At 45.7% G+C, this 19,912-nt stretch overlaps 1 protein-coding gene across 2 annotated transcripts in view; it reads left to right on the plus strand.

Moving 5' to 3' along the window:
* LOC122388221 (kinesin-like protein KIN-14P) overlaps nucleotides 1-19,912 on the plus strand; it is a 55,543-nt gene that overhangs the window by 23,084 nt on the left and 12,547 nt on the right. For both annotated transcript variants that reach the window (XM_043379103.1, XM_043379104.1), the window contains exons 2-4: nucleotides 9,486-9,772; nucleotides 14,721-14,865; nucleotides 15,160-15,300. In XM_043379103.1, coding sequence (XP_043235038.1) covers nucleotides 9,486-9,772; nucleotides 14,721-14,865; nucleotides 15,160-15,300 — 573 coding nt within the window. The remainder of the gene's footprint in view (nucleotides 1-9,485; nucleotides 9,773-14,720; nucleotides 14,866-15,159; nucleotides 15,301-19,912) is intronic.

Consider the following 19,912-nt stretch of genomic DNA (forward strand, 5'->3'; position numbering starts at 1 on the left):
AACTCGAGAACCAATAGGCGCAGCGAAACGCACGAGGCGGCAAACGAAAGAACGCGACGAGACGCTTCAGATGAGTACTTTAAAGTTGAATTTTGAGGTCACAGGTCGGGTCAAGGTCAGGTCAAACACCTGAAATCGGGCTTTCAGTAGCATGGACTTCAGGACTTCGCAATGGGCGCCTCTCGTCATAAACTCTGTCAAAACGGTGCACAATCCATCATATAAGGCCTACAAGAGTGTCAGCTCCATGTAGGGGTCAGTCAAGCATAGGTCAGGGTCAAGGTCAGGTCAACCGGGCAGGCACATATCCCCGAAAATCAAAACTGATATTCGCAGCCTGTGACACATGTTTTATGGGTAATTTGGGGCGTAGAACACGATGGTGGCATTCATTTTATTATATGTGTACGTGTTTGGCTAAAAAAGTTCAATTCAAGAAATACATGTATCATGGTCGTGAAGTAGTCACGAGAAATGGCCAAGATGCAGTTCAAGATTTTGGAAAATGCGGAAGGATAATCAATAATCGAAGATAGCCATTTGATTGTTCATGGTATTGGCAGTCTAATGGCGTTTACGGTATGTCTGTATGTCTATTCTGTGATTTTATATGATTTTTTGAACATATGCCGTTTTTGGTCGAAAACTCAGAAATCATGACGTCACTAAAACCTCGATATCTCAAAAAATTTCCGACCGATTTTTTTTTGAAACTTTGTCACAATAAACTTAAATCAATTCCCTAGAGGTACCCAAAATTTGGCGCGCCTGCGGCGCGCCGTTTTTATGCTATGGCCCGGCGAAAAAAGTGGGGGGCGTTTAACGCCCCCCCCCCAGCAACTCGCGGGTTAAGTTGTATCACCGGGTTAGGTCAATGTCTGATTGTGAGCAGCTCCAGTCTGACCTTGATAATCTCAGCAGATGGTCGGCAGACTGGAAGCTGCACCTCAACCCGTCAAAGTGCTTCGCTTTCACACTGAGCTTGAGGTCGTCACCCGTGATGCACTCGTACGTTATTGATGGATCGGTTTTGCAGCGCGTTTCCGAAGTACGTGATTTAGGCGTAATGCTGGATTCAAAATTAACCCGCGCACCGACGGGGGTCTGCGCCAACTTAGTACCGACGGGGGGGGGGGGGCGGATGACCGCCCCCCTGAGATCTCGAGAACGAAGCAAGATAGCGACAAGCGGTAAACGGCATCGGATACGCACGGACAAGATCTACAATTTTTACTAAGGTCATTTTCAGGTCAGGTCAAAGATGACGTCACAGGGGTTGAAAAAGTCAAAATGGCGGCGCTAGATATGGAGAGGGTTTTTCTCGAATAACTTTCGAAGTAGTCAAGATAGGAACAAACTAAGGGCATCATCGTGATCCTCTCGTCAATCCGCATCGAATGATATATATGTTGACCTCGAAAGATCAAGGTCAAAGGTTGACCTCAGGTCACGTGACCTCGAGGTCATCATGTATATCATTTGATGCGTCTTGACGAGCTGAACACAATGAGACCATCCGCGCGGCTGTATCTTGTTCCTGTAAGGAGTTATTGGCAAAAAACCTTTGGTGACCTTTGATGACGTCACATGACCTTACAGCTGCCCAACAGCAAAACAGACCTCAAGGTAGTGAAGGTTGATCGTATGTGAAGTCATGTATGGTATATGGGGCCATTCCGACCCGTTTTAGTGGTAAAAACAGGGAGTTGATTTTTCCCCCATTGACTTATAATGGGGAGGTCGCGAAATTGACCTGACCTTAGGTCACCGACATCAAAATTCCGAGATATACAAATTGTAGCTACTAATGACCTAATAACATCCTGCGACTTTCAAAGGCCTCCGACATCTACTGTAGCTCTGGCACGGTGACAAAGTTGCAAAAAAGTGACTTGAGGTTGGGTCATTCAAAGTGACCTGGTGACCTGACCTTAAAAGTTAGGAGGTTCAAACTTGCACACCATGTGTAAAATTGATGAGAGAATAGTCATACCAAATTTCGCGGCGCTACGCGCCGCGATTTTCCCGCTATCCGCGAAAAACCTCAGGGGGGGCGGATATTCGCCCCCCCCCGTCGGTGCGCGGGTTAACATTCTTGGCCCACATCAACCACATAGTTTCAAAAGCAAACAGAGCTCTCGGCGTTTTGATTAGGTCTTTTCAGACTGGCCTCCCGAATAAAAAATTATGCATGAAAACCTTGCAGGCTACGTACTTTGCGAACATTCGGTCCATCTTGGAGTACGGGTGCGTCATTTGGGGCGGCGCGGCAAAGTCACATGTGGAGAGGCTGGAGCGAGTACAGCACAAATTTCTTATGTGGATGGCGTCTAAATCAAACAACATTGTGTTTAGCTCGCTGTCCTATGAACATCTGCTGCAGGTCTTTGAGATGCCCACTTTGAAAGCCAGGCGCATGCAATACGATATCATGTTTTTACGAAATGTTTGTCGCGGTCAGGTGGATACGCCATACCTCCTCAGCTGTTTTTCACTTCATGTACCCGGACGCACCACACGCCGACTTTCGCTCTTTGAGACTCCGTATGCCCGTGTGAACGCTGTGAAGACGGGAATCTTTAACCGGCTTCCTGAGATGATGAACAGCTTCCTGCGCGATGTTCCTAAAGCCGATGTTTTTGACATGAGCCTTTGTATGTTCAAAGGTCATGTTAGGAAGTATGTGAGAGCGATGCCATTGACATAGTGTTTTATCCATCATACGTCATGCTGTATACTTTTATCACAGTGCGTCTTGTTCTTAGTGTATACTTTTATTGATTAATCATATTTATATTAGGTATATTTTTATAGCAGGTATATTTTCACCATATTTATTTTTACTAGGTATGCTTTTATTGTGTAGGCATGTAGCATGCAAAGCTAGTAGACTCTTATCTATTCTTTCTTTCGATGCATTCGTATGTTTTTGACTTCGCCTCTCAGACTCAATGGGTACTGCCTGTTGGCGATGTTGTGAAATAAACAAATAAACAAACTAGTACCCGCCCCTCAAAGTGGCCTCGCGTTTATCGTCTGAGCCGTATTACGGCTTTCCCAGTTGATACACTGATACCTTATCGGGTGCAGAAGATACCGTATCGCCTGTAGAGTATCAAGAGCACCGCGCGGTGTGTCGGAAGGGACAAGACTGGCATTGAGGGTCCGGGCGTCGCACAGTGCGACCTAGCCCTATTAGTGGCAGGGGGGTTGTTTTCATCCACCCCTCAGGTTTTCGGGAATATCTCCGAAACTTCTGATGCTACGATGCTGAAATTTTCTGACTTTTCCTAAAACTAAATTGAGCACATTCCCTTAAAATTTCAAGTTCATAACTTTACCAGGGGCGGCTCCAGAGCACTGGGAATTTGGGGGGTCCTATTCGTGAAGCGAGTCATTTGGGCGAAGATCACGATGCTGATGTATTATAACTGTATGCACCAGTTTTACGAACAGTGAATGAAAGGTATCATGTGATAACATATACAAAGTTATTGTGCATCCTCTTCTGACACGTTTTTGCTATAATAGGCGGATCCAGGCGTCCAAAAAGGGGGGTTATGTTTTACCTCCCAACACAGGTGCCCTGACACCGCCTATGCATGACCAATACAATTGTAGTCGTTCTCTTATAAGAAAATTGTAACATAACCAGTAAAACGCCTTTTGGGCGACCAACGGAGCGAGCGAGAGGATGGGCCTTGCACGTGCGAAATTGCGAGGGGGTACCTCCAACTAACTTGTGCACTGCACCCTACTAACCGGTCTTTAGCGATGTGCCAAATTTCAGCGCAATCGGCCTAGCCGTTCTCGAGATCTGGAAGCGGCACACTGCACGTGCGCACGTGCAAGCGGGGTCCAAACTGACTTTTGCACGGCACCCTACTAACTGGTCCCCAACCGTGTACCAAATTTGAGCGCAATCGGCCCAACCGTTCTCGAGATCTGGGAGCGCCCCCTGCACGTGCGCACGTGCTGTAGCACCCCAACCATAACACATGCAGATGAATTATCTGATGGAGACCTAACTGTGTACCGAGTTTCAATTCAATCGGCCCAACCATTGTGCCGTTATTGAGGTTGCAATTTTGGGGGTTCTTAAAAAATGTCCAACTTTACCACGCGCCACGTGCGGTGGTTGGCAAGAACGCATGGTGGCCATCACACCACAGAACTTTTACGTCCCAGTGACATTCAGTAAAGAAGACCGCTTGTCAATCGGATGTCCCGTTCCTAAGATGCCTTTAACCCGCGCCCCGCTGGGCTATTCAGCCATACGCGCCCTGCTGGGGGGGGGGGGCAGATTCTGCCCCCCCTGTCTAACTTCCGAACCGATGGTCGTAGAAAGACGGGGAAAACGGCAATCGAAAGCTCTCAACAAGGCGGATCTTAAGAGCCCAATTTTTTTTGCTTAAGTAGGTCAGAGGTCAGGTCAAGGTCAGGTCAATGGTACAAAATACAAGTTTCTACAGTATCGGCCTTGCACCGTAGTTGCCGAAGAATGGACTGAGACTGATTGCCCAAAACGTGTTCTTAGACTACCAAGACAATATTCATTGCACACAATGTCATTCAAAAGTCAAGGTCAAGGTCAGGTCAGGTCACCAAAAACAAAATATAGAAAAGGGCATGTGCGACACATGTTTTATGGGTCATTTTACTCATGGAATTCAATAGGCACACTCAATAAGTGATATGGACCACCTCTGCATGAATTTCAGGTCGAGGTCAGGTCAAGGTCAGGTCAAGTGAGGTCAAATTTTGAAGTTGGTTGTTAAGACCTAAAAAGGTGTCTATTCGATGCAGTTTTTCACGGCGAATCGAATGGTGCCATTTTTGTTTCCGTACGAGGTCTAGAACTTCCAAAAAAATCATTTTTTCAAAATTTTTGTGTGTCGTGACGTCATAAAATTTTGAATAACTCCCACATTTTTGAACCGATTCTTCTAAAAATTGGTATGTAGGTGCACATAGACCACTTCTTTGACATATATTCCGGTTTTTTCGATAAACTCAAAATTTTGGATTTTATAAATATTTTCCCAAAAAAGTCAGTTTTTTGGAAAAATTTTGGCCAAAATCCAAAATTTTCAATAAACCGAGATAGCCATTTGATAGACAAAGTAGAATCACGTATAACCTTTTTTGTTATGTCTTGATTCCTTTAAAAATTAAGATGTTAGCGGCGTTTGAAATTTTGCCATTTTTGAGGCGAAAATGGCGAACATGACGTCACTAAAACGTCAATTTCTCAAAAATTTTCCGACGGATTTTGCTCAAATTTTCAGGGAACGTGTCAAATTGATGCATGATAAGGTACTGAAAGTTTGACGTCGCTGGCGTAACGCGTTTAGAAGTTATTGGCGAAAAACGGGAGGGGGGGCAGATTCTGCCCCCCCAGCGGGGCGCGGGTTAACCCGCGCCCTGCTGGGGGTGTTTGAACACCCCCCCTTGTAGTTTTTCGCGAATATCTCAAAAACGGCGGCGCGGAGCGCCGCCGTTTTTGGTACACCTTATCATACATCAATTCTACACATGTTGTTAAAATTTCAGACCAAGGTCATTCAAGGTCAGGTCACCAGGTCACTTGAAGTGACCTCACCTCATAAAAAGTTTCAATGTCTGTCATAGCTACACCGAGTGACCGATTGCTTTGAAACTTTCAGCGATTGCTAAGAGCAACAGCATGTACAAAATGTATCTCTCAGAATTTTGATATCGATGACCTAAGGTCAAGTCAATTTTGCGACCTCCCCATTATAAGTCAATGGGAGAAAATTGAAATGCGCCTCTTTTGGACAAAAGACATTATAAACACTCCCAAACACCGAGTTACAAGTGGTTTAGACACACTGAACATGAAAATGGTGTCCGTGACCCTTGTTTATGCCCTGAGGTCATCTTAGGTCACGAATGGTATCTAAGAGTTTTTCGCAAATAACTTTTGATAGAGGCATGCTAGAGCGATGAAAACGCCTTAGATGTGTTCAGCTCGACGATACGGATCGACTAATATGCAACATGACCCTTTCCGGTCAGGTCATGACCTTGACCTGAGGTCAAATTTTCAAGTTGACCTTTCAAGGTCAAGTTATAGTTCATTCGATGCGTCTTGACGAGAGGAACACAATGCCGGTAAAGGTAACCTCGTACAAGGCTTGGGTCAAAAGTTATTGCAGAAAAACTGTTTCCGAAAAAATCGGCTATTTTTGCAGTTTTTGCCCCCTGCAGGCAAAACCGTTGACGTTAGGTCAAATCTGAGAGAATTATTCAGAAAGGGCTTTAATAGGGCTATCGAATGCGCTTTTCCGCGGCGCTGTAGCTCTATTAGTTCTCGAGTTATGCGTTGGCTTCTTGGAAATTTTCGACATTCGACCTGGAAATCGGCGAAATTTTGCCTTCAATGACCTCTGGTGACCTGACCTTTGACCTGACCAAAAAATTGACCGAAGTGATATCGTCATTATTTTTGACGCTCTTTCGAACGCCGCTTTCCGCGTATCGCTACGTGGCCCAGGAGCCGAGTTACAAGGGGGGGGTGTTCAAACACCCCCCAGCAGGGCGTGGAAATCCAGGACCCCCAGCCGGGCGCGGGTTAAAGAGCGTCCCCACGGCCGGCCGGCCGGCCGCTCATACTCAGGATTTTCCCTTAATTCAGTATGAGACTCCGCTCGCTTCGCTCGCTCCGTAACAAGACCATTACCACCCTTTTTAGAAACAGTACCAACAAAAACCTTATTTACTATACTTTTTGTGTACCCCCAATCTCAATGATCTGTATCCGCCAATGATATTTGAAAATGCATATTTTTAGGAACCATGTGAATTCCTGGTTCATTCTCTATCGATCGGCAAAAGTTGCGTTAAGATTGGTTCAGAAACCTGGCCGTGATAAACAGTCTAAAATGTATCTGCAATTTGCCCGTTTTTACCCCCCTCTACCCCCCTATTGACATTTTTAATTTTTATTTTTTAGAAATGTAGATCACGTTGAGCGAAATCGAATGCCGTTTGAATTCTGAAAATCGGCCCGTTAGATCTCGAGATATCAAGGGGGGTCGTAAACAGACCCCCCTGCCACTAATAGGGGTAGCCAGAAGCCTGCCACTAATAGGGCTAGAGAGGAGCGATCTACTGACCCCGTGAGATCCACAAAGCAAGGCAAGTGTGCAAAACAGAGGAAAATTTTTTGAGCAATATGCACTGAATCAACTTCGCTACTATAATGCATTCATTTATTGACGCTGCTTATAGTTGCACTTTTTAACATGGGCAATTGTTGAGGGGAGCGGGTTTCCACATACCCCTCATGATTTCTTGTGAATACCCCGCGACGGCAGGTCTTCCCGAGTCCATTGGCGGCTTTCCCGACTCGCTAGCTCAATTTGATCGGGGGTTATTGACAAAAACTAATATGACTTTGATGCGTCATAAATGACGTCACGCAAGGTCAACATTGCTAACGTGACGCATCTAACCTTGCAAGACGTGCATCAAATCACGATTCTGGTTGCTTGAATAGTTGGAGATCGTTCCCGGCTTAGTTGGATATTTTTTCCATTGACTTATAATATGGTGAGGTCACGAAAATGACCTGACCTCATATGACCTTTAGGAAAAATCCGAGATATACAAGTTGTGAGACTCGTAATAGATACTAGATCCTTCAAGTTTCATTTCCCTGTGAAAGCTCCTCTGGCAGTGAGGGCGTTGCGATGTTGCGACATCTGAAGACCGTGCAGAGGTTCCCTTATGACGTCATAGGTCAGTTACCAGACCTGGCCTGAAAACGCGGTTGGTGTCAAAAGATTCAGCTTGAATCAAAGGTCAGGTAGGTTAGCCCTCGCCCGCGTATGGAGGGGGTGGTTGCCACCCCCCCCCCCCCCAGGTAGTCTTTCTGCTCTGCACTCGACATTTTTAGAGGTAGAAGGCTGATTTTTCGTATACCTGCTCCTCTGTCCTTTCTTGATGTCCACTGAAAATTTCAAGTTTCTGTGTTTTTTTGGTTTCGGAGATATGACCTTGTTTTTTAGGTCATGTCATGACCCAAATGGCCAATTCTCAACATCTTGCGTTTGCTATGGGCCTTGTGAGCTTTTGACACCTTGATTTCGGCCTTTTTTGCCAGTCTTACCTCCCACCTATCATGGAACATGTTGTTCGACGATGTACAGGTGTCAAGGTCAGGGTCAAGGTCAACCTAGGTCATCTAAGATAATTGCGTTTTAGGAAAGCTGAATTTACTTTTTGTGAAGTTTTTTGACTGCATTTTTGGTAACAGCTTCTCTGATCATGATTTCATGTAATATGGACACATAAATAATCGGTGCACACATCAGTATACACACAGACACACACAGACATACAAACACATATAACTGAACTTGACCTAGCTTGACCTGAAATGACCTCAGCAGCAAAAATCTGGTCTGGTAGTGTGACAAAGAGGTTCTAGCTGGCTTGGCGCCAGAAAACGGCATCGTCAACGGTATATGATAAGCAGCGCACTTGATATCCAACGGTGACCCAAAACAGCAACATTTTTTAGTTTGACCTGACCTGGAAGGTCAATGACTGACCTGAGAAGGTAAAACTGGGTATCATTTGTCCCTTCCCAAAGAATCTTTTTGGTCTTTACCGCTAAGCTCTATCTCCAACAGGAACGAAATGGCGCGGGGGGTGGCAACCACCCCCCCCCCCCATGTGCGTTCTAGGATGGGAAAATGGCATGTGCGGGCGAGGGTTAAGTTTCGGCTCTCTATCGTCAGCGTGGTTGGAGCTATGGCGAAAAAAAAACCTAATGGGGGCGGCACCCCCCTCGGCCCGCGAGGGGTAAATATCGAGGTCAAAGATATCGTATCTTGTGCATCTTGATAAGCTCTTTTCAATGCCTTTTGAATTTTTCCGATCCGACTATTGCTACCGGATATACGACAGGGGGCCCTTGCCTCTTTGGACCCTCCCCCCCCCAAGCGAAACCAGGAACCCACCAGACTTCAAAGAGGCGCTGGTTAAAACCACAATTAACTGGTGTATATTCTATAGCGCGAGGGACTGAGGAAGGTGGCTCAACAGAGCTCTCCTCTCTCCGAAAGAACTGCCTCGATTTTTTAAAATTCAAAAAGCATTCGATGGCATTGTTAGAATGTAGAGCGAACCCTTTTTTACCTCTATGTCACCGATGACGTCACAGGTCAGTTTAAAGTAAACATTTTCATAATTTATGGGTGTTTACTCTTTGTGCTCTGGCCGCTGAGAAGTTAAGTCACATGAAGTTCATATTTAGTTTGGACACTCATGAACGTATGCTATGTAAAAACACCATATGGGTGCCGAACAAGTATTTGATATGATTCAGAAAGGGCTCTATCTATAGACCCCCGTCTCTGTCCCCCACCACCCCTGCCTGGCGGTTGGCCGTAACACCATGCTTCATGCGCTCGTTCTTCATGTATAACACCTGAACAGAGAATCATGTGTTCCAGATGGAAATCGCAGCTGTTCGTGAAGAAATTAACTTTTTGCGCGAAGAAATGAAGGCTCTGCGCGAAGAAATGACCAATCAACGTGAAGAGACGAAGGGATGTAAAAGCGAGGTGACTAATTTGAAGACAGAGATGAAAAGACAAGAGGAGGAGAACACCGCACTACATAGTGAGGTGGTTCGCCTGCAGCAGGCAATGGTCGAGGAGCGCTCCACTCGCCAGGTCGTCGTGGAGGAGCTGCGGCAGGAGGTCCGCCGGCTTACAGCGCCATTCGGCCGTCTGCAGGGGTGAGACTGGGAGGCAGCAGGGGTAAGACTGGGAGTAGCAGGGGGGGGGGGGGGAACTGGCTGCGTGCACTGGTACGCGAATAGTCGTGGAGTGTTACTACTTTCCAGAATGAATTGCGAAGTGTAATGCCCTAAATTGACTCCTGGGAGGGTGGATAAAAATGGTTGCGGATAGGGGTACCCGCGAAACGCCGATTTACTCGCCGGCCTTGGGTTGAATTGTTTTCAGTGTGAGTAAACTGTCCCAGCACCCTCACAGGGAACAACGATAAGCTGTCAGAGGCAGGCCCATGTCACTCTACTTTTGATGACATCATATGGGGCCTCAAGACAATAATGGCGCGGCGCGCCACAATCGCTTCAAAGCAGGGTTGTGCTTGACTCATGAGTCGAGTCAGAAATTTGACTCAACTCTGACTCAAATGAGTCAGATTTGAGTCGACTCGGATAAAATGTTGAGCTGTTGAGTTGAGTCAGAGTTGAGTCGGACAAAAATATTAAGGTGTTGAGTTGAGTCAGAGTTGAGTCAGTAAAATAACTTTTGACATTGAGCTGAGTCAAGCATTTAGGAACATGAGTCAGCTGACTCAACTCTCTAGAAACAATTTATAATATAAGCTTTTCACCCCCCCCCCCGCTTAATAACTTAGCCCTTGCCCTGCTGCCTGATTTTTTTCACCCCCCCCCCCCCCGCTCAGCAACTTTTTTATCTGAGTCAATTTTGAGTCAACTCACTTGACTCAACAAAAAATTTGAGTCAAGTTTGACTCGACTCACATTTTCATTGAGCCGCTTGAGTCATGAGTCGAGTCAAGGGAAAAAATCAGCTCCTTGTTTGAGTCAGAGTTGAGTCAGGGCTTTCTGAAGTTGAATGATGAGTCGAGTCGGCAAATTTTTTTGAGTCGAGCACAACCCTGCTTCAAAGCTACTTGCCAACAGTTGCCATTTTTGAAAATATTATTTTGAAATAAAGTTCCAAGTAATAAAAATATTGTAACTAAGTTGTTGCATAAATCGATACCATATCTAAAAACTTACTGAAAAATGATTTATTCATAGTAAAAATATAAGCTCGATGCATTTTTACGTTGCTTTCCTGCAACTGCAGAGAGTTTTTAAATCGTCTATATCTTCAAAACCGGCCATTTCTTAGCATATTGCTGCTCTTTTTTATCGCTAGAAAATTAGCTGGACTTTCCAATGACATCAATGGTTGAGCGATATATGTAATTGTAGAGTGTCACCAACAATCTTCAAATGAAGCTAGTCATTTTTACGTTGTAAAGGAATGGAGTACCCCTTTCGAGCATCAGGGGTGACGTCACTCAGGATCTGTCTCTGATTGGTCGGCGGGGGAGTGACTGTACCTTCTATAGATGGCCTTGGTCAGAGGGCTGCAGGGCACGCACAGAAAACCTCAGCTGCCCTTGTACAGGGACCGGCAATCGATATCAATGTTATCGGTTGTTTCTGGACAGGACAGACGGCTACACGGAGAAAAATAATTACTCCCCCCGGGAATCACGATCCCCTATTTGGGAATCAACTGACACCCATGGTGTAATCCGATTCTGAAAAACAGTGTCCATACACCGTTTTTTAGTGTAAATTGATCTCGGTCAGAATCACATACCCAAGGGTCATTTGACTTCCAAAATTTTGACTCCCATTTTAGGTGTCGTGTCAAAAGATTCTGCACGGTGTCAGTGTAAAATAACACATCTAAGCGTTTTTGACGCTATCATGAGGAGTTTTTATATCCTATAGGTGTCATTTCACACAGTTGAGCGTTTTCGCGATCCGTGACTCCCTTATTAGGTGTAATTTGATCCTCAGTGGTGTCAAAATATTCCGTTCAAATGACTTATTGAGTGTAATTTGACCCTCGGTAGTGTCATAATATTCCGTTTTCATTAGAGCCCCGTAGGGTTCAAATGACACCGGAATATTATGGCACCAATGAGGGTCAAATTACACCTAATAAGCGAGTCACGGATTACGAAAACGCTCAACTGAGTGAAATGACACCCATAGGGTTCAAAAACTCCACATGATAGTATCAAAAAACACTAAATTATTACATAAATTGATTTGACGTCACTGGTGGTATACCACCATTTCTTGACTCTGCAGTGTTGGTTCGGAACTAACACTGCAGAGTCAAGAGATTTTCGGTGAATCAGACTCCGAATCCAGCTCCGGCTTCCAATATCGACTCCGACTCCGACTACGGCCAGAACTGTCGTTTCCAACCGACTCCGACTACGGCCAGAACTGTCGACTCCAACGGACTCCGACTCTGACTCCGTAACCCTGGTGTAGGTTCAGTGATTTGAATCAATGCCCCGAGTGACGTCATGTGTTAGCTAGCCATGGCTGGTCCGCTACGAAGATGAAATAGGCAATAGCCCAATCAGCAGGCTGCACTGTCAATTTGCGGACGAAGATGTGCGGAAAAATGCGAGACGAAGAAATGCGGAGACGAAGAAATGTGCGGACGAAGAAATGCGAGACGAAAAAATACGGAGACGAAGAAATGCGAGGCGAAGAAATGCGAGACGAAGAAATGCGAGACGAAGAAATGCGAAACGAAGAAATGCGAGACGAAGAAATGCGAGACAAAGAAATGCGCGGATGAAGAAATGCGGAGACGAAGAAATGCTCGGACGAAGAAATGCGAGACGAAGAAATGCGAGACGAAGAAAGGCGGAGACGAAGAAATGCGCGGACGAAGAAATGAGCGGACGAAGTTTTGCGGACGAAGAATTGCGCGACGAAGAAATGCCATGCAAAGATTTGTCCGGATACGCTGCGGTATCAATTGATTTTCGGTGACCCAGACTCCGACTCCAGCTCCGGCTTCCAAAGTCGCCGTCGACTCCGACTCTGACTCCGGCCACAACTGTCAACTCCACCCGACTCCGACTCTGACTCTGTAACCCTGTTGCGAACCACAGCTCAGGTCCAGTGGTTTGAGTCAATGCCCGGCCAATCAGCAAGCTGCATTGTCGTGTGACGTCATTTGTGTTCTAGCCATGCCGGTCCGCCACGAAGATGAAATAGCTCGACCTTGCAGGAAAACCGTTAGGAAAGCCGTTGACTTCAGTTGCCGGAAGTGTGCCCACGTGGGTGCGTGTGGTGAGAGCGGGGAGAGTAACTTATTTGAATTAACGCGCTTTTAATGTCGCCGCCAAACGTTGTTTAAAGTGTAGATTTATTTCAAGTAATAGTGCTTTAACGATAAACTTCAGATATTATTTGTAGTTTGCTCAACATGCGTATTTAAACAACGAGGCGCCCTGCACTCAGCGAAATTTTGAAGTAGGACAAGACAGCAACGCACCATGGAGACGGAGGTAAGTTTTTATGTCATTAAGCTGCAGAATAACTCTACCTAAGTAGTAGCAATAATCACCGGTTGATGGAACATTGTTGAAATGTGAGTAATTCCTTACGGTGAATGGAGTCACGGACCCATGAGCCTTACGATAAATTTTCATTAGATTTCGCCATACATTTCGTGCCCAAATGTTTTGGAATTTATTGTTGCATATAAAATAAAGAATGACATGCATGTATTGTTAATTTGCGTCACGTGGTTAACAACTGCAATTATGACTCTGTTGGAGAGTGTATTTTGATCCCATAAGGTGTATGATTCCGAGAATCATTTAAAAATATCTGGTATAAAGACTGATTGAAAAGAAGACGTCATCGTCAATAGATTAAATTGTAGCTGCAAGGGTGAAGACACATGTAAGCTACATTTAAAGTCTCGTTGCAGTCTGGCTAATCGTTCCTATAAGCTTCAGAAGCAGAACATACCCATGGGTATGTTGGTTAGTTGTACCATACTATTGGTCTCAAGATAAGGGCCCAGGCGACCTGTTTTTCTGATGCGATGAATATACCCTTTATACCCTCGCCGCAGCTCGGTTCGAGTGCATCCCTCACCCCTGCACACAACCCAATCCCCGCACTCGAATATTACCGGTATTTCTTATATAGGAGACCAATAGTACCGGTAATATTAATATTAGCTGATGTATGACGCTAACAGGAACAGGCTCTGAGCCGGTATAGAAAAACCATCCCAAGAGTCATTTGACACCGTTGAGGTGACACCTACGAGGGGTGTTTTTTGAAGCGTACCAAAAACGCGCAGTTTCCAGGAGTCCGATTACACCCGGAATCAGACACCCCCGAGGTAATCTGACTCTGGTTGGGAGTGTATTTTATACCACATGTCGTCAAATGATTCCCGGAATCATACATCGTGTGGGATCAAAATACACCCTCAAAATCCGATTACTCCCTGAAGTGACACCTAAAAGGGGTGTTTTTTGAAGCGTACCAAAAACGCGCAGTTTCCAGGAGTCAGATTACACCCGGGATCAGTCACTTCCCAGAGTATTATGACTCTGATTTGGGGTGTATTTTTATTCCATAAGGCGTATGATTCCGGGAATCATTTGACGCCGTACGGTATAAAAATACACCCTCAACCAGTGTCATAATACCCTAGAAAGTGTCTGATTCCGGGTGTAATCGGACTCAAGAAAACTGCGCGTTTTTGGTACGCTTCAAAAAACACCCCTTTTAGGTGTCATTATCTTTTTTCAGTGTAGAGTTGGGGTTCGTGTACAGTAGCAACTGTGGGTCCCCGTACTTACTACACTCGGGGGCCGGGGGCAGGTTGATGTTCCACTCTTTATTCACCAGTTTCATATGGCTCAGCATTGGCAGCAGCTGCCTGGTACCGGTAGACTGTGCCGCTTCACTTACTTGTCAAGCGGCACGGCCTTCCCACACCTTATAACACCGGTCTGGGTCGGTGGCTGGAGGGCGGTATGCGGAGCCTCGAAGTGCTGGTCACTACTTCTGTGGCTTTGTCCCGGTTACGCACGGGACGGGCTGTCGTGTAACACTATCCGTACTTGGCCGCCAGTCTGGTGCCACGAGAGCAGGAGATCGTCGAGACGCAGGTGCCAGTCGAAACGCAGGTGCCAGTGGATGGGGCTCAGGTGCGCGAACTGGAGGACCGACTGAACCAGGCGCTGGTCGACCAGAAGAGGGCGGAGGATGACCTGAAGGTAACTTACCTCTGCTGTCCACTTCGGGTTAGCATCGTTGAGGTGCAGTTTAAACGAAATTTTACCATAATAATGGCCAACCAGCAATTCTTTCGATGTTGGGGAAAATTCAGAAAATTTCATGAATTTTGGCACTTTGGAAGAGGTAAATCCCACAAATGTCCCACGTTTCTTAGATTTGCCAGTCCATGTGCTACGTGCGTCAGACATGAAGTCTGGGTCCCCTCAACCTTCGTTCGCGGCACATTTGACCCTCACGTTCTGTCCCATCTTCACTTTACAAATCTATTTAAGGAATCGCGCGCCACCAATTCCGCCACGGAGACCAAGCTACGCGAGACTGAAGCGCGCAATGAGGACCTCAACAGCAAAACCAACGACCTGGAGCAGACCAACGCCTCACTGAAGAAGCGCTTGCACGAAATGGAACGCACAGTAAGTATTCGACCGCTTAGCCACCCCATCCCCTGCCAGCAGGGCCTCCAGGTTGTATACCGTATAGGAATAGTGCAATACATAGCCTGACTGTTATTACGAGCGAGCGAAGCAAGCGAAGTCTTACGAAGAGTAGCAGACATTTCCGAGCATGATCGGCCCGCCGGACGTGGGCACGCTTTTGCGAAGCTTATGTATCCGCAACACCAATGAACCGATTTACTTGCGGTAATTTGTTAGGGTAGCTCCTTGCCTGCTCCCCAAGGCCATCTATAGAAGGAACAGTCACTCCTCCGCCGACCAATCAGAGACAGATCCTGAGTGACGTCACCCCTGATGCTCGCAAGGGGTACTCCATTCCTTTGCAACGTAAAAATGACTAACTTCATTTGAAGATTATTGATGGAACTCTGCACATACCCCTCAGCCGTTGATGCCAATGGAAAGCCCAACTAATATTCCAGCGACATAAAGAGCAGCAACATGTTAAGAAATGGCCGGTTTTGAAGATACATATATACGATTTAACCCTCGAGTTGCTGGGGGGGGGGGGGCGTTAAACGACCCCACTTTTTTCGCCGGGCCATAGCATAAAAACGGCGCGCCGCAAGCGCGCCAAATTTTGGGTACCTGTAGGGAATTAATTGAAGATTATTGTGACAAAGTTTCAAAAAAATCGGTGAGAAAATTTTTGATATCGAGGTTTTAGTGACGTCATGATTTCTGAGTTTTCGACCAAAAACGGCATATGTTCAAAAAATGATATAAAACCACAGAATAGACATACAGACATGCCGTAAACGCCATTAGACTGCCAATACCATGATCAATCATATGGCTATCTTCAATTATTGATTATCGTTCCGCATTTTCCATAATCTTGAACTGAATCTTGGCAATTTTTCGTGACTACTTCACGACCATGATACATGCATTTCTGAGCCAAACACGTACACATATGATAAAATGAATGTCACCATCGTGTTCTACGCCCCAAATTACCTATAAATCATGTGTCACAGGCTGCGAATATCAGTTTTGGTTTTCGGAGATATGTGCCTACCCGGTTGACCTGACCTTGACCCTGACCTACGCTTGACTGACCCCTACATGGAGCTGACACTCTTGTAGGCCTTATATGATGGATTGTGCACCGTTTTGACAGAGTTTATGACGAGAGGCGCCCATTGCGAAGTCCTGAAGCCCATGCTACTGAAAGCCCGATTTCAGGTGTTTGACCTGACCTTGACCCGACCTGTGACCTCAAAATTCAACTTTTAAGTACTCATCTGAAGCGTCTCGTCGCGCTCTTTCGCTTGCCGCCTCGTGCGTTTCGCTGCGCCTATTGGCTCTCGAGTTATCGGCTGGGGGCGTTTAACGCCCCCCCCCCCCCCAGCAAACGGTGGGTGGCGAAATACCCAAGCAACTGCCGGGTTAAAAACCCTCTGCAGCAGCAGGAAAGCAACGTAAAAACGCATCCAGCTTATGTCTTTACTATGGATAAATCATTTTTCAGTAAGTTTTTAGATATGGTATAGATTTTTACTGTATGCCTGGTCTATTCAAATACATTAGCCAGAGGGGTGTGGTAATAACTGGTGTAAGCAAATTGACCACGGTCAAAAATGCATTACCAGAATGCACTTAAGCCAACATTTTGGGATGTTCTCGTTCCTAAGTCGGCTAAGAGCTTCGGTCCAGAAAATAAATTTATCGTTGGCATCGTTGGCATACAGTAAAATACATACCAAACTCGGCCGGTGATAAATTTTCAAGACCTCAGTCCTTACTGATTTTTGAACTCGGCCTTCGGCCTCGTTCAAAAATCCAGTAAGGACCTCGGTCTTGAAAATTTATTTACACCGGCCTCGTTCAGTATTATATAAACCCGGCACCGCCTGGGCTATTTCCGTACCCACATCAGCCTGGGGGGGGGGGGTCGGATCCGACCCCCCCCCCTGTTATCTCGAGAACCAATGGTCGTATCGAGCCCCGCGAGGTGGCGTTCGAAAGGTCTCTACGAGACCTTCCCAAAGCACTCTTAAGATTTTAAGATTGAGGTCAACTTTCGGGTCAAGGTCAGGTCAAAGGTCAAATTCAGGGGTTTTGCATGATTAGGCTTACGGACAGCGGAATCAATAGCTGCTGCTCGAAACTCACCACAAATGACCTCAAAGGCCTAGTGAAGGTACCATGTGCGTATAGGGGTCATACTAAGTACGGTTCAAGGTCAGGTCAGGTCACGAAAGGTCACGGTTTTCACTTTCTGCTACATGGGCGTGCGACACATGTTTTATGGCTTATTTTTTACGCCAAATCCGATGGTAATGGTTATATGTGACCCCAAGTCACTGTGCTGGTGATAAGTGTGCATTGAAAGCATAAAAAATCGTTTATACTAAACGAGGGCTGAGAAAAAAAGGTCAATTTTTCAACTTTTTATTTTTGACATAAAAATGCACTTTTCTAGACGAGCTTTGTCCCAGGAATCTAGTGGTACCATTTGTTTTCACATGCGATGTTCAGAAGTGCCTCTAATTCGCGAAAATGCTTATGACGTCACCATGCCCTATGCATGTTGGAGCTATTTTTTACAATTTGGGGGTCAAAAATCAAGATAGAAAGTTGAAATTTGGGACATCTAATGTTCTAATAGAGCTCTATAACATATATTCCGGTTTTTTGGAAATTCTCAAAATTTTGAATTTTATTAGCTGTTTTCCCAAAAATATAGTTTTTTGAATTTTTAGGAGTGAAAAACGCATTTTATGGAAAATCCGAGATAGCCATTTTAAAGAACTCGTTGAGCTGCGTCTTTTCATGTACTTAATTTGCAATTTGCTTAACCCTCGCATGTGTGCGGCGTTTTCCAGCTTCTAATGTGTAGGGGGGGGGTCGGTTGGACCCCCCCCTTGCCGTTTGGCCCCTGATCGAGCTAGAGCTTCGCGGAAAAAACGAGCGTGTTGCCCGTGACGAGAGGAAGCCGATGATACCCAATTTTAAGGTCCTAGGTCATTGGGTGACCTTCCAGGTCAGGTCAATGACCCAAAGTCGGGAAAATCGGGACCTGTTAGAAAGTCGTAAAGTGTGGCTGCTAAGGGGTTTTTCGGGGTGCTGATCACGAATATCGTGTTAGTTTTGATCACAGATGATGTCTTGAAGCATTTAGACCAGGTCGGGTCAGGTCAGGTCAGGTCAACCAGTAGGCGTCGTGACGGGTATTCGTAGTACGTGTCAACCGCCTCTGACAGCTTCGTAACATGTTACGAAGTCACCAAAACTACTTCGTAAATGTTCAAATGGTTGCTAAATTCGAATTCAGCTCCAAAAACTAGCCTAGAAACATGTAAAACTCGAAAAAGTGACCCGAGGTCACCCGAGGTCACCAAAGGTCAATGACCTGACCTGACCTTCAGGTGACCTTGACACACACGGGAGTAACATCAAATCACATGTTTGAACGTTTGAAACCACGAAAAGCTTGCAAACACGCGGCTAGTGCGAGCCGACATACGCGAAATCGCGATTACGGCCAAACATGGTCTCGGAAAAGAGGTCACAGGTCAAAGGTCATTTGGGTCAGGGTCATGAAATTTTCAGGGTAGGTGTAAAATTGATCAATGCGAGGGTACTGAAAGTTTCGTCGCGATCGGCCGCTTTTTACGCGAGTTATTCGCGAAAAACCATGGGGGGGGTCCATCCGACCCCCCCCCCCTACACATGCGAGGGTTAAAACCTCGATTTTTAGCGATTTTTTAAACATTTACCATTTTTTGACTGAAAACGCCATGTAGTTACATCACTAAAATCGATATATCTCAGAAATTTTTGAAAATTTTTTCTTAACAATTGCACAGGAGACGTCAAATTGATGTGGGAGAAGGTATGCGAAGTTTCAAGTTGATAGCGCAAGCGGTTCATGAGTTATTCAAGAAAAACGGAGGGGGGGGGGTCGGATCCGACCCCCCCCCCCAGGCGGTCGCGGGTTAAGCTACAACTTTATTACAATATTTTCATTACTTGAAACTTTATTTCAATATAATATTTTCAAAAATGGCAGCTGTTGGTAGGTAAGTAGCTTGGGAGCGACTGTGGCGCACCGCGCCATTAACCCGCGCCCTGCTGGGGGGTGTTTGAACACCATCCTTGTGGTTTTTCGGGAATATCTCAAAAACGGCGGCGCGGAGCGCCGCCGTTTTTGGTACACCTTATCATACATCAATTCTACACATGTTGTGAAAATTTCAGACCAAGGTCATTCAAGGTCAGGTCACCAGGTCACTTGAAGTGACCTCACCTTTTAAAAAGTTTCAATGTCTGTCATAGCTACACCGAGTGACCGATCGCCTTAAATCTTTCAGCGATTGCTAAAATCAATAGCATGTACAAAATGTATATCTCAAAATTTTGATATCGATGACCTAAGGTCAGGTCAATTTTGCGACCTCCCCATTGTAAGTCAATGGGAGAAAATTGAAATGCGCCTCTTTTGGACGAAAGACATTATAAACACTCCTAAACACCGAAGTACAAGTGTTTTAGACACACTGAACATGAAAATGGTGTCCGTGACCCTTGTTTATGCCCTGAGGTCATCTTAGGTCACGAATGG

The sequence above is a fragment of the Amphibalanus amphitrite genome, unplaced genomic scaffold (assembly GCF_019059575.1).
Source record: "Amphibalanus amphitrite isolate SeventyFive unplaced genomic scaffold, NRLGWU_Aamphi_draft 000313F_arrow, whole genome shotgun sequence".
In the NCBI taxonomy this organism is placed as follows: domain Eukaryota; kingdom Metazoa; phylum Arthropoda; class Thecostraca; order Balanomorpha; family Balanidae; genus Amphibalanus; species Amphibalanus amphitrite.